General features: G+C 54.7%; 1 protein-coding gene across 1 annotated transcript; it reads right to left on the bottom strand.

The window, feature by feature from the left end:
- Positions 1-1,398: 1,398 nt before the first annotated feature.
- On the bottom strand, positions 1,399-12,027 carry LOC105826223 (phylloquinone omega-hydroxylase CYP4F2-like). Its single transcript, XM_012664165.1, has 9 exons — positions 11,970-12,027; positions 11,402-11,600; positions 9,505-9,649; positions 6,189-6,242; positions 5,970-6,097; positions 3,695-3,816; positions 2,830-3,100; positions 1,714-1,780; positions 1,399-1,532 (listed from the first exon to the last, which is right to left on the bottom strand). Exons 2-9 carry the CDS (start codon positions 11,597-11,599, stop codon positions 1,399-1,401), a joined length of 1,119 nt encoding a protein of 372 aa, XP_012519619.1. The 5' UTR covers position 11,600; positions 11,970-12,027.
- Between the last annotated feature and the right edge of the window lie 897 nt (positions 12,028-12,924).

Here is a 12,924-nt window from a genome sequence, read left to right as displayed (position 1 = left end):
AACAACAAATTTAAAAATAAACTCATTTCCAAAGCTCATGTTTGAGAAAAAGAAACAACCTCACAGTATATTGTTAGTGTGCAGACCTGTGTTGGTTTTAGATACCCCCATGTATACGGAAGAAGAGAGTGTGCACATAAACAAGGGCATCGGGTAGCTGTTTTCTGGAAGGACACACAGGAAACCATTGATCACAGTCACTACTAGGGTGCGGCTTAAGAAGTAAGCTTACATTTGTCCTAAACTCTTCTGGACACTTTTATTTTTTACCAAGTGCATAATTTTTCCTGAAATCCTGGTTTTAAATGAATGAAAATGTTTCTCCGCCTCACACAAAATGCTGTGCTGAGCAAACGCTTGGAGGGGAGGGCGCCACCTCCAAACACCTGTCTTGTCCAATGCTTCCATTGTATGCCCCCATCCTGGGCCTGGCTAAGACCTCAGAACTTCCCACCTGCATCCTCATGCCACAGCGTGTGCCTTCCAATATCCTGTCCACACTAGCCCTAGAAAGAGCTTTCTAGTACCCAGATCTGACCTCTCCCTCCCCTGCTCAAACACCACCCCCTGGCTCCCCATTACCCTTCGGGTAAAGTTGACCATTAAAACTTCTCTCTCCCTCTGTCTCTGTCGTCTCTCCGCAGACCTTTGCCAGCCTGTCTCCTTGACCTAGAGCACTGTTTCCCAACTGCACTCAAATGTCTACTGACCATCACTCAGGGACTCAGCCGAGACACTTTTTAACCCCCAGTCCTACTTCTCTTCCTCTCAACTCTGTTCACGCTCCTGTGGGCTGGGAATGTCCTCATGGGGGACTGATCCCCCACCAGACTGGGAGCACCTGAAAGGCACATCCCTGGCCTGGGTCATTCCCAGGTCTCCAGAGCACAAAAAAAGTGCTGGGCACAGAACTGGGGGTGGGAAGGCAGCGTGGGAGTGTTTGCTACATGGAGGCTGGGTGGGTGAGTGACCCGGGTGTTCTGGACAGGAGACGGAAGACTTTTACCTCTGGGTCTCCTTTGTGAATCCCTGGACTGGACAGTCGGGTAGGAATTAGGGCACAGAGGAACAAACTCAGCGAGTGAAGCTGTTTAAAGCAATGATATTTCACGGAGAAAAGAAAGGGAGTGGAGACGAAGTTCATTAATGATCACGTGCTGAGTGGCATCATTAGCCCTCACAGATCATTACTAATTCTCTCAGCAACCCCAGTCTTTCTGTCCTCCAAACGTGCAATCATTCCCCTGATAGCCAACTGAGTCCCAAGTCCTGCCTCTGGGCTCTGCTCCAGTTACCACTAAGAAATACCAGTAGAATCAAGAAATACAACTTCTCTCCTCCCCACCTGGGCAGCAGAACCAAGGAGAGGGGCTCAGGAATGGCCACGAGGACCTGCACTCACCATTCAATCTCTTTGGGCTTGCGGTCCCTCAGCAGCTCTTGCACCTCCTGCCGGCAGTGCTCCTGGTATTCTGGGTGCCTCGCAAGGTTGTTCAAGACCCAGGAGAGGCCACTGGCCATGGTGTCATGGCCTGAGGTGCAAGAAGGTTGACCTGGGTCTCTGAGGTGCTTCAGCACCAGAGGGGTGGAAAGTGCCCTGACATGGAGGCCCTCAGGGAGGATGGGAGGGATGGAGTGATCAGGGTCCACCCACCGCATCCCTGGAATGGAGAAACCCCTACCCCCACTGTAGTCCCACACTGGGACCCTCACCCGCAGACATGAAGGTATCAGCCTCCGCTCTTATGTCCTCATCTGACAACTGCTTTCCATCTTCATCCTGCAGAGAAGGCAAAACCTAACAAATCACACTAGCTCTGAGACTCCTGGGTCTAACCTGAGACAGTCTCTGAAGATGCATCCTCCTCCCAGAAACCCAAACCCACCCTGCACTCCTAGATCTCTCCTGGACACCATAGCCAGAGCCCTCGCCCGGTGGGCTTCCTCTGTGACTGCCTTGCCCCCTCTTTTATCCCTGTTGTGAGGAATCAGTGATCCATGAATAGTTTTATGTTCCTCCATAATGAGGACTTTTGGAGAACAAATTACTGGCAACCTGGTTTCAGGATGTTTAAATGGCAATTTGTCTTGGATCTTAGAAATTAAGTGTTGTTACAAAGATATTTGCTCACCTCCAGGATGATAAACACAGAGAATCTTATCTCCCCTGAAGGCATTTTTCTTATAAACCCATAGTCATTGCCATCTCACTGGAGAGTAGTTTATACTCCAGAAGAAAGCTCCCCCTCTCTCTCTCTCTCTCTCTCTCTCTCTCTCTCTCTCTGTCTCTCTCTCTGGAAGGAAGAAGGCACAGATGTGCGAGCTGTTGTCTATGAGCTCCAAGACTCATAATGTGGGGGCCCCTCTGCTGCGGTGGAAATTCTGGTGCAGTAAGAAGTAAAAACAGTGCATTGCCCTAGGAGCAAATTGGGAGTGGGGAGTCGGCACTGCAATCCAACTCTGGCTGCTGCCATTGCTGTGAATAATAAATAGGCTGCTCTGATCCAGGGGTCAGGCGCATGTGTCAGCTTAGATATAGACATAGACAGAGACACAGATACATGGATACACGTAACAACGTGGCAAACTAACATAATAACTTGTAAATGAAGTAAAATCTGAGGCTCGTCATAGTTTCAGACGTAGCAGTCCCCTGCTGGCTGCCCTTCATAGACTCCTCCCCAAAACGTATCTCTGACTGCTCCCTTTCTGACTCAAATAATTTCCATGCTCCCCAGAGCCCACTGGGTCAAGTCCAAGTTCTTCGATTTGACATTTGACATGAAGCTCCCCATTCTATCTCTTGAGTTCAGATTTCAGGAAGCCCACCTTGCTCAGCAGGAGCACATCAATGAAGTCCAAAGTCTTGGTCTTGGCTTTGGCCTTGAGGAAGTCATCAAGACCTTGACTGGGCAGGGTGCGGCGTCTCTCCTGGATGACGGCATCTGTGAAGTCGTGCACCAGGCGGCAGGCCTGGCGGAAGCGCTGCCCATCGCGGGTAAGATAGTACAGGAAGTCCATGTACGAGAGGATGTCCTGCATTCTTTTTTGTATGAGGGCACTGAGCTCTACGATGGCGGTGATGTATTCACTGGGCTTCCTGCAGGATGAGGGAATGCGGAGGAAACAGCTCAACACACCTGAATCCCCAGGAGCATTTCCCACCAGCAGGCAGGATCTACCTCTCATCAGGAAACTGGGTCTCCAGAAACAGACGGCCCCACAGATACACAGAGGGCATCAGCCATGAGACTTGGCTCTCCAAACCCTCTTCGCTGCCTGCATCCACCTCTGTGAGCTGCCTACGTGCCACTAGGCAGCCAGAGCATAGTACAGCTTGGACATCGTGCCCCTCCTCCTCTCTATCTCCTGCCCAGTATCCCTTCCTGCCCCTTGTCCTTCCCAAAACTGTGCACACAGCTCAGATGTTATCAGATTCCACCTGGTCCATGGCCCAGCCCTGACCCTAGCCTCCTATATGCAAAGTCACTTCTACTATCTGCTGCACATGCTCTACTCCTCCCAACCTCCCTGCCTTCACCCAGACATTTCTACCTACCCATCCCTGCCCTTCAAAGTCCAGCTGTGAGATACCTCCTCCAGAACAGCTCTTGTGGTTGTCCTCAGTCCTCTCTCGCCCACCTACCCCCTTGGGTCCACAGTTCAAGTTCCCAGGCCTTGGGCAAGGACTCACTCCTGACAATGGCTGTCGAAGCTGAAGATGCATTTCTGCAGACTGTCCAAGGTCATGAGGCTGATGTGCTCAAACATGTCCAGACGGACACTGCCCTCTGAGGCCAGGCGCTGCCACTTGGCCTGGACAGAGAAGGGGACAGAGCTGGGGCTGGGCCTTGGCTCTTTGGAGCCCCTCCCCAACCCCAAACATCAGGATGAACACATTCAGATCCAGCCTCTTGGTCCTCAGGCCCAGGTAGCCATCTCCAGGGAGGACACGGCTTGGGTGAAAGCAGAAGCTTTTACTATTAGGAGATGAAGACCCCATGGCTGGGAACAAGAGACCTGAGTTCATGTTTCAGCTCTACATCCTATGCTGAGTGTGCCCTTGGGCAACCCAGTGCCTTCCCTTAGGTCCCACCTGTCAAATCTTCAGGAAGATTTAAGTTGACCTGCTTTGGTGCCAGATAAACCGGGTTAGAATCCCTGCTCCACCACCCCAGGACTCACTACATGGGTAGACTTGAGCAGCCCCTCTAATCTTTCTGGACAGCAGTTTCCTCTTCTGTAATGGGGTAAGAAGGCACTCTAACTCACAGGTGCATTAAAATTAAATTGGAGATTTTGTATCATGTCACTGGCACAAGGAATCATTTCTGTCACATAGTGAGTGCTCAAAAATGTTGGCTTTCCACATCTTTATTGTTATAAATGGACTGCAAAAATATCCCTATGTTGGAAGAAGTAGTCTTCCTTGGGCCCTGAGCATCCTTGCTGGGCATGTCAAGAATGCAAAGACCTGTGATCTCAACCTGCGTCATTTCTCCACCCTGTGTTTGAAGAGAAGAACCTTGATGGATAAGGTAATGATTCCCCTGGACACCTACCAGGCTGTGTCTGCTTGCTGTAAAATCAGATTCCCTAAGCCTAGTGCTCCTCCCCTGCACCACAATGGACTCCAGGAACAGGCATCGATAGGATCCTGCCTGTGTCACCCACGTGGGATTGAGCGGCTTGGAAAAAGGAGGCAAACCAAGAAGAAGCACGTGCTGTTGTGCCGTGAGTTGTCAACCACCCTTTGTCTCTGACCCTGGAGTCTCGTGTCTGTGGCAGAATCCATGGAAAAGTAACACGCTAACTTATAACCTTGCGAGTAAGAAAAAAATCTTAGGCAGTTCAAAAACTCCATATCCTACCTGGAAACCATTCTTCTAAGTGAATTATCAGAAAAATGGAAAAGCAAACACCACATGTACTCACCATTAAAATGGGACTAATGGATCAACACTTACTTGCACACATGGAAATAACATTCATCGGAAATCCACCGGGTGGAAGGGGGCAGGAGGGGATGGGTGATTCACACCTAACGGGTACAATGCCCACTACCTGGGTGCTGAACACACTTACAAGTTTGACTCAAACGGTACTAAAGAAATTTTTGTAACTAAAATGTTTGTACCCCTGTAATAATCTTAAATAAAAATACAAAATATACAGACAAATCCGTAACCCCATTCTCCACGTCTCCCTCTGCCCACACCCTTTGCAGTGTGACGTTTCAGCAACTTGCATTAAGAGATGGAGCCTATTTTATCCATTTGATTCTGTGCCAGACCTTTGACTTTTTTTGGCCAATACGATGTGGAAAATGATGACACAATAACTCTACTGAGCTCCAAGAGGCATTGCAGCCTCCTCTCACTCCCTGGGAGCTCTGTCCCTGCCGTGGGGACAGCCGGGGATCCCTTCTGGAGGGAGAGAATCGCGTGGAGGAAAGTCCAGCTGTCCCTGCTGAGGCCATCCTAGATCAGCCTGATGCCGGCCGAGCCCCACACAGGTGAGAGACTGAGCCAGGATCAGCAATGCTGCCACCTGGCCCACAGCTGATCACACACCCTGAGTGACCCCTTCCACAGCCACAAGAACCAGTCCACTGTCCCGCAGACTTATTAGCAATCACGAGCACATTGATTAAACCGATGAGTTTGGAGGTTTGTTCGCAGCAGTAGCTGCTGTGTAATCTTCATCATTGCTCTCTTGAGCTCACAGGGAGAGAAACAGAGAAACTGACACTGTCTGAGCACCTGCTATGTGCCAGGGACAGGACACCATTACATCATCTTGACCTCCTTTTAAGTAGGGATTATTACACCCATTTTACAGATGAGGAAAGCAAGTCTCAGAGAGGAAGAATGACCAAGCCACCCAGCAGAGCCAGAACTCCAGATTAGACCGTCTGTGGTCCCTCCACCCCAAGGCTTCAGCTAGGACCCCGGTGTCAAGGGACTTACGTGCATTATGCTCACACTGTCGTTGAAAATCTTCACATAGGGCTTCAGGATGTTGAAATGGAAGGCGGGAGTCAGCATGCGACGGTGGCGGCTCCACTTGTCACCGGCACTCAGAAGGAGCCCCTCCCCTAGTCGGGCAGCCAAGGGCAGTGAGCAAAGGCAGCACCTTGTCCTGGCCCCACAAGGCTGTCCCCGCCCCACTCGCCTGCAATTACTCACCCAGCCAGGGCTTTATGAAGCTGAAGAAGATATCGTCCTTCCGTACAATGATGGCTGACATCCATGAGGACAATCGGGGACATGGAGGGGGCAGTGCACAGGGTTGGGGTGGGAGTGGAGGCTCCCAGCCAGGGGTCTGCACTCCCCCCATCAAGCCCAGCATAGCAGGAAGGGGGTCAAGTGCAGATGGAGCAGGGAGGATGGGGAAGGGAGGGGCCCAGAGCAGCCTGCAGCAGACACTAGAGCAACACACACCCTCACAGGGCAGAGCACACACCATCATGCCTTGACATGGCCCCTACATGCCTCAACATGTTTGCGACAGCCGAACACAGCTCAACAACCTACAAAACAGCTTCCTAAGAACCTAGGATACCCTGTCTGCGCAGAACTCTCTGACGTCTCCTGACAGGGATCTCAGACATGTGACCTGACCCCGATGTGTTACAGGTCCTGACACAGCCACGACACACATGACAAACCCTAAATCACCCAACATGGCATGAATTTGACCTGAAATGGTCTGACATTAGCTCAGCATGTCCCACGGTTGGGCCCCAGATAGGATTTAAATATAATCTCATTAATGTCCCAGGTGTGGACCAGGTGTGAGCCAGACTGTGCCCCAGGAGTGATCTGAACATACCTTAAGACCTGCCTGAGACAAGACTCGTATCTCAGACAGCTCACGGAGGGGCCCTGGGTCCCAGACCTCAGACAAGCCCCAAATATGGCCCAGATGTGACAAGCAGGAGAAAAAGCAAATCTCAAACATTTCAGACAGGAACCAGATAGGCCGCAGCATATTCCAAGTGACCTTGGCTACAGCTGAGCCCCAGACCTGGTGATCGCCATGATTCCAGGTGTAAACCAGGCGTAACCAGGTGTAACCAGGTGTAACAGGTACCACCTGGACCCAGGTGTAAATATACACGTGACAAGATGTGTCCATACAGCAGACGTCACAGAGACATGCTCAGACATGAGCCAACAGGACCAGAGGTCAGACAGAGGTCAGATAGGTCAGTCCAGGGGAGACAGAGGCAGTGTCTTCTCCGCTGCAGCCCCTCCTGTCTGGACTCGGGTCCCCAGACCGGCTGGAGGCAGCACAGAGACCGCAGCAGTGGGCGAGCTGTGGCCAATGCAGTGTCCGTCTGAGCAAAGAGCACGGGCTTGATGCAGGTCGGTGGAGGATGCGGACGACCACGTCCCACGGCCTCACCCGCCAGCAGCAACATCCCCAAAGGTGCTGGCCAGGCCCTGCGTGTACAGGAGACCGTCCTGCAAGCCCCGAGTCTGGAGAAGAGCAGACAGAACCCAATTCACAGTCTTCCAGGCTGCCAGGGAGAAGGACCTGCCAGGTAGAGATGCAGCCCCGAGCCCTGGGGAGTCCGTCCCGCGTCTCATCAACCTCTGCGCTGAGCCTCCGCCTTGGCATCCCCCCGCCACTCTCAAACACAGCAACCAGGAGCCTCAGTGACAGGACAGGAAAAGCCATTCCCCGTTTGGATCCCTTTGTGGTTTGAATGTCTGCCCCTCGGAAACTCACGTTGAACGTGGATCCCCACGTGGCGGAACTGAGAGATGGGGCCTTCAAGAGGCGGCTGGATCCTGTCGGGTCTGCCCTCCTGAACACACTCATCCATTGAGGGGTTAATAAATTAATCTATTAGTGGGTTAATGGATTAATGGGTTGTCACGAGAGTGGGAGTGGTGGCTTTATAAGAAGAGGAAGGCAGACCTGAGCAAGCACACTCAGTCCCCTGCCCTGCGGTGCCTTCTGCCATGCTCTGACACAGCACACGGCCCTCGCTAGAAGCTGAGCAGATAGAACAGCTCAACCTCGAACTTCCCAGCCTCCAGAACTGTGAGTATAAATTTCTTTTCTTCATAAATCACCTAGTGTCAGCTATTGAGTTACAGCAACAGATGAACTAAGAGAGATCGCAAATGCCACTTCACCTGGGCTGTCTCTCATCCCATTTTCCAGATTAAGAAACTAACACTCTGAATGACGAAGCCCCTCACCCACGAACTCCCAGATAGTCTGGGGCACACCTGAGACCTGAGCCTGGCTCTGTCTGAATCCAGGGCCTGAGTTCTTATCATCAAACTCCTTTGTGCCCAGAAAGAATAGCTCTGGAAGCCCCACACCTGCCAAGACTGGGCAATCAGAGTCACAGTGACTAGGTGAGGAATTGGTCCTGTGACCCAGGCTAGGACAATCACAGTGAATCTCAGGCTACTTATGGAAGGTCTGAGGAAAAGAGGAGATGTCCGAAGCTTCTGCAACCCCTCAGGGACACCACGAGGAAAGGGTGGCCTTGCAAGAAAAAGTGATACGGTAAAAGATAAAATGAAGAGGGACACAGATGGATGAAGAGATTCAGACCTGGATCCAGCCTTGCCTGAAGACCACCCTCTCTGGACTTTATGGTCAACAGATTTCTTTTCTTTCCTGAGATGACATGAGGGTCAGTTTCCATCACTCACAACTGAAAGAGATGCCAGAAGCCAGAGAGGCCCAGGGACCTGCCCAGAATCACTCAGCATTTTAGCGTCAGAGCCATAGCCTCTGTGGGATGCTGCCTGTTTCCCTGCTCAGCCGGGCCTGTCCAAGGAAGGGAGGGCAGAGGGCAAGGGAAGGCCACCAGGCTGCAGTGGGGCTCCTTGGAGATTCCTGGGGCCTGGAGCAGAAGAGCAATGAACTTAGGGCAGACGAGCCACCGGGTGGGGTAGAAGGAGCTGACCCACAGGGGTGGCACTCATGCAAGCGGCCCAGGTCCTCCACCAGCTGCCAGTTCTCCTCATTGTCCTGCACTTGGGCACATGCGAGGCTGACAGCAGGCCTGGCAGGGAGCCTGGAACACTAATGCTGTCACTGAGTCACCCTTCCTGCACTTAAAAAGTTCCTCCTCATCAATCCAGACCCAGCTCCAGCAACTCCTCTTGCAGGAAGCCTTCCAGCCTACCCCAGCAGAAACATAGTTCTATTCTGAGCTGTTATAGTGCATCTTCCTCTAGTCCGCTCCTGACCACATGAGGTTGGGGAGTTCCCCCAGGACAAGGCCTTGAACTGACAGGCCTCCTGGGGCCCCAGTGGTGCCCAGGACACCAGGGCAGGGAGCAGAGGACAGTGCAGGGAGGAGACACTGAGGTGGGAGTGAGTGAGTACATGCAGGGAAGAGGAAGGTGGCTGAGAAAAGGGGATGGGAGGGGCTGGGGTCCTGCAGAGGCCACACAGAAGCATGGGAGAGAAGGCCTGGAAGCTCTTGGATGCGCCACGGCGCCCACCACCACTAGCTCTGCATGGTACCTGAGGCATTCAGGACAGGTCGGATGATGTCGGGGTGGCAAACATTGATGACGGGGAGGGTGGGGCCCAGCCAGAACTTAAAGCCCTGGGGGTAGGTGGCCACCAGCTGATTCACTTCCCTCAAACTCTCCTCTGTGTTCGTGACCTGCAAGCAAGACAGGGTCGTCACCTCCTGTGATGGTTAATTCCAGGCGCCAACATGACTGGGCTAAGGGTTGCCCAGATAGCTGGTAAATATAATTTCTGGGTGCATCAGTCAGGGTGTTTCCAGAAGAGATGAGGAGTTGAATGGGTAAACTGAGGAAGGAAGATCTGCCCTCCCCAGTGTGGCAGGCACCATCCAACCCACTGAGGGCCCAGAGAGAATAAAAAGGCAGAGGAGGGGACTTGGCTCTGTCTCCCGGAGCTGGGACTTCCGCCTTCTCTGCCCTTGGACATCCGAGCTCCAGCAGCTCAGGCCTTCGGACTCGGACCGAGCAACAGCTCCGGCCCCCTGGGTCTCCAGCTTGTAGTCGGCACAGGGTGGGACTTCCCAGCCTCCGCAGTCCCCTGAGCCAGTTCTCATGGTAAATCCCCTCTTTTCTGTCCAGACCTCTACCAGATCTGTGTGCCCCGTGGTTCTGTGTCTCTGCGGAACACTGACTAACACACGTCCCCAGGAGTGGCCACCGCAGGTCCCCCGCAGCCTCTGGAGGTGGTGCAGCCTCTGCAGTGAACGGCGTGTCTGGATTCTGCAGAGATGGAGGGGATCTCTGCTTCCTCCTGCTCCTTCTCTCCTGGGCCTGTCTCCAAACGCCACAGGTGCGTCCCAGACAGAGGGAGGGGACGCGATCTCTGCCCACACACGGGCCACCTTGGCTCCAGAGGAAGGGTTTTCTTGTCCTGGGAGTGGTTCTGGCCGGGGGACAGCCATATGGGGACGTCCCCACAGAAAGGGTTGTTGGCGGCAGTGTGACCTCAGGACGTGTCCCTAAGGCAGGTTTCCATGTGCCCTCATGTCCTGGCTGGTGCACGTGGGCTTCAGTTCAGTTCCTCCCCTGGGGAAGGGTCTGCACCCTGGGGACCTTCCAGCCTCAGCAGACCCCAGGGAGCAGAGGGGAGCTCTAACTGTCCATGTTGACCATGGCTCCCACCTGTGAGCACCTTCTGCGCATCAATCTCTGCATAGTGCATCTTGAGAGCTCTGCACTGAGCCTAAGGACACGCCCATCGCCCCTGCCATTGCAAATGAACCCACTGTGGCCACATCCCCCAAAGGAGAGACCAGGTCCAAGTCAGAGGGCAAGGTGTGGGGAGAGGGGGTTGGGAAAGGCTCCTGAGAGGGGAAGCGAGTGGCAACTTTTATCCAGGTTGGGCAACAGCACCGATTGGGACATCTTAGTGCGGAAGAGCAGGGTAAGAGGAAGGTGCCCAGGAAGGGCAGGGGTGGGACACTTTCCCCACCTGTCCTGTGTCCCAGCTGTGCCCGTGTGTGTTTGGGAGGGTGGGGGAGTCACAGCCCAGAGAGGCACAGACACAGGACACGGGCCAGGCAGGGAGCAAACCCTGGACACTGCCCCTCAGGTGGCCTCAAGTCCCGCGGTGGAGAATTGGGAACACCAGGGGTCCCTGCTCTGTGCAGCCCTCCCCGGGAGCCCTCACGGTGCACCAATGTGGGAAGACAGGCAGGAAAAGGGTGCTGAGTGGGCTGGGGTGGGAGGACAAGGAGGGGACAGAGGCCTGGGACGGCACAGCAGAGCAGTGAGGCAGTGAGCAGAGGAGTGAGTGAGCCGCCTCCCTCGCTTCTCTGCTATCCCAGACCCCAGCCCACCTCCACCCCCAGCGCCCTGAGCCCCTTCCTGTCCTGGAGAAGTCCACCTGCCCTGACACCCCAGACCTGTCCTGCTGCCACACTCACCAAGTCCAGGTGACCCCAAAACCAGTTTGTTTTGAGAGGCTTTGGGAAACGTCGGAGGCGGTGGCAGGTGTCATAGAAGGCGTAGGTCCACGCCAGGATGCGGGCCAGGAGCCAGGAGGCCCCGACCAGCAGCAGCAGCAGCCACGGGCAGGCTGCCAGGGGCCCCAGGCCCAGCCAGGACAGGCTCAGCTGTGGCATCCTGCAGGGCAGACAGGTGCAGGGGGGATCCTGAGGCCCAGGAGAGGGAAGGGGGCTCCGGGACCAGGGCAGAGGGGGAGGGAAGGGGAGGGCTCAGAGATGGGTAAAGAATGCCTTAGAGCTGAAGTCCAGAAAGGCCCAGGTCAACCTGCAGCCAACTGGCTTGCAGCTGTGTAGTAAGCACCCAGAAAGGGACAGACAGAGGCTGATGACAGTCAGAAAGGCCCAGCCTGAATTGCAGGGAGGCTGCCAGGGCTCAGTTTCCAGGAAACCACCATTCCCAGGGCCACATCCCTGGAGGCTCCCCATCTTGGGCAGCCCCCCCTCACCCAGGCTGGGACCCTCCAGGCCCACCACCACAGCCTGGCACCTTCTCTCAGGAGCAGCTTGTCCACACAACCTCCTCTTCGCCCTGCTGGGCGGTCTTTGCCCTGTACCCTGATGAAGGAAAGGTTGAGGGAGGCAGGGCGGGGCTGGGCCAGCCAATCCCTGCAGGCAGGGCTGCCTCCTCCCAGCCTGGGCAGGGGACCAAATCATGGCGTGGGGAGGGAGCTGGCTTCAGAGCGATCATCTGGGGATGACACGGCCGAGGCACTGGATCCTCAAGTCTCAGCACCTCACCTGTGGGGTGAGGGGGCAAGTCAGGGGTGACCAAAGGGACCCAGAGCCCCACGGTTTGCACACCAGGTGCAGCTGGTAAAGGCATGAAGGTGAGAGTTCAGGTGCCAGGCGAGCATGGCCAGGCCAGGCCTTGTCCCCGATCGTCTCCCGAGCTCCTGTAGGGCATCATGCACCATTTCTCGGGGCAGAATTAGGAGGCTTGGAGATGAAAGCCCAGGGGCCGAGGCTGCGCAGTCTGGCGGGAGTTCGAGTCCTGCCTGGAGGCAGCCCAGGCCCTGGGTTGACACATGACTGCTAGGAACAGAAACAAACAATCCAGCCTTGCTGGCGATTGTTCCAGTCAGATTGCAGAGATAAAGGGCCCAGCTGCTGGCCGGACATGGTGGCCAACGCCTGTAATCCTAGCACTCCGGGAGGCCCAGGCAGGAGGATCGCTTGAGCCCAGGGGTTTGAGGTTGCTGTGAGCTACGCTGACACCACTGCATTCTAGCCTGTGTGACAGCAAGGGCAAACCTAGAGGCTGGACTCAGTGTCCAAGGACAGAGGGGAGGCACTGGGGGTGAGGCTCAGAGGGGCCGTGAGCAGACGGGGTCCAGGCAGGGAGGGCAGAGCCAGGAGAACCTGTGTGGAGTCCTCGGGCTGCCCTGCCCTTGCTCTGAGTGTGGGCAGTGGCAGCCGTGCTGGGCTCAGTCTTCCCATCTGGG

This window comes from Propithecus coquereli, unplaced genomic scaffold, assembly GCF_000956105.1.
Source record: "Propithecus coquereli isolate 6110/MARCELLA unplaced genomic scaffold, Pcoq_1.0 Scaffold864, whole genome shotgun sequence".
Taxonomy (NCBI): Eukaryota; Metazoa; Chordata; class Mammalia; order Primates; family Indriidae; genus Propithecus; species Propithecus coquereli.
Note: the sequence above shows the minus strand (reverse complement) of the source record. Positions and strands in the feature narration are given on the sequence as shown.

Bases quoted from the DNA above. Each gene is read 5' to 3' on its own strand.
- LOC105826223 (XM_012664165.1), bottom strand. From the start codon at position 11,599: ATGCCACAGCTGAGCCTGTCCTGGCTGGGCCTGGGGCCCCTGGCAGCC. The intron at 3,101-3,694 runs GTGAGTCCTTGC...CTCATCCTGCAG, and splicing joins TTCGACAGCCATTGTCAGGA to GAAGCCCAGTGAATACATCA. The intron at 1,533-1,713 runs GTGAGGGTCCCA...CTTGCACCTCAG, and splicing joins TGATACCTTCATGTCTGCGG to GCCATGACACCATGGCCAGT.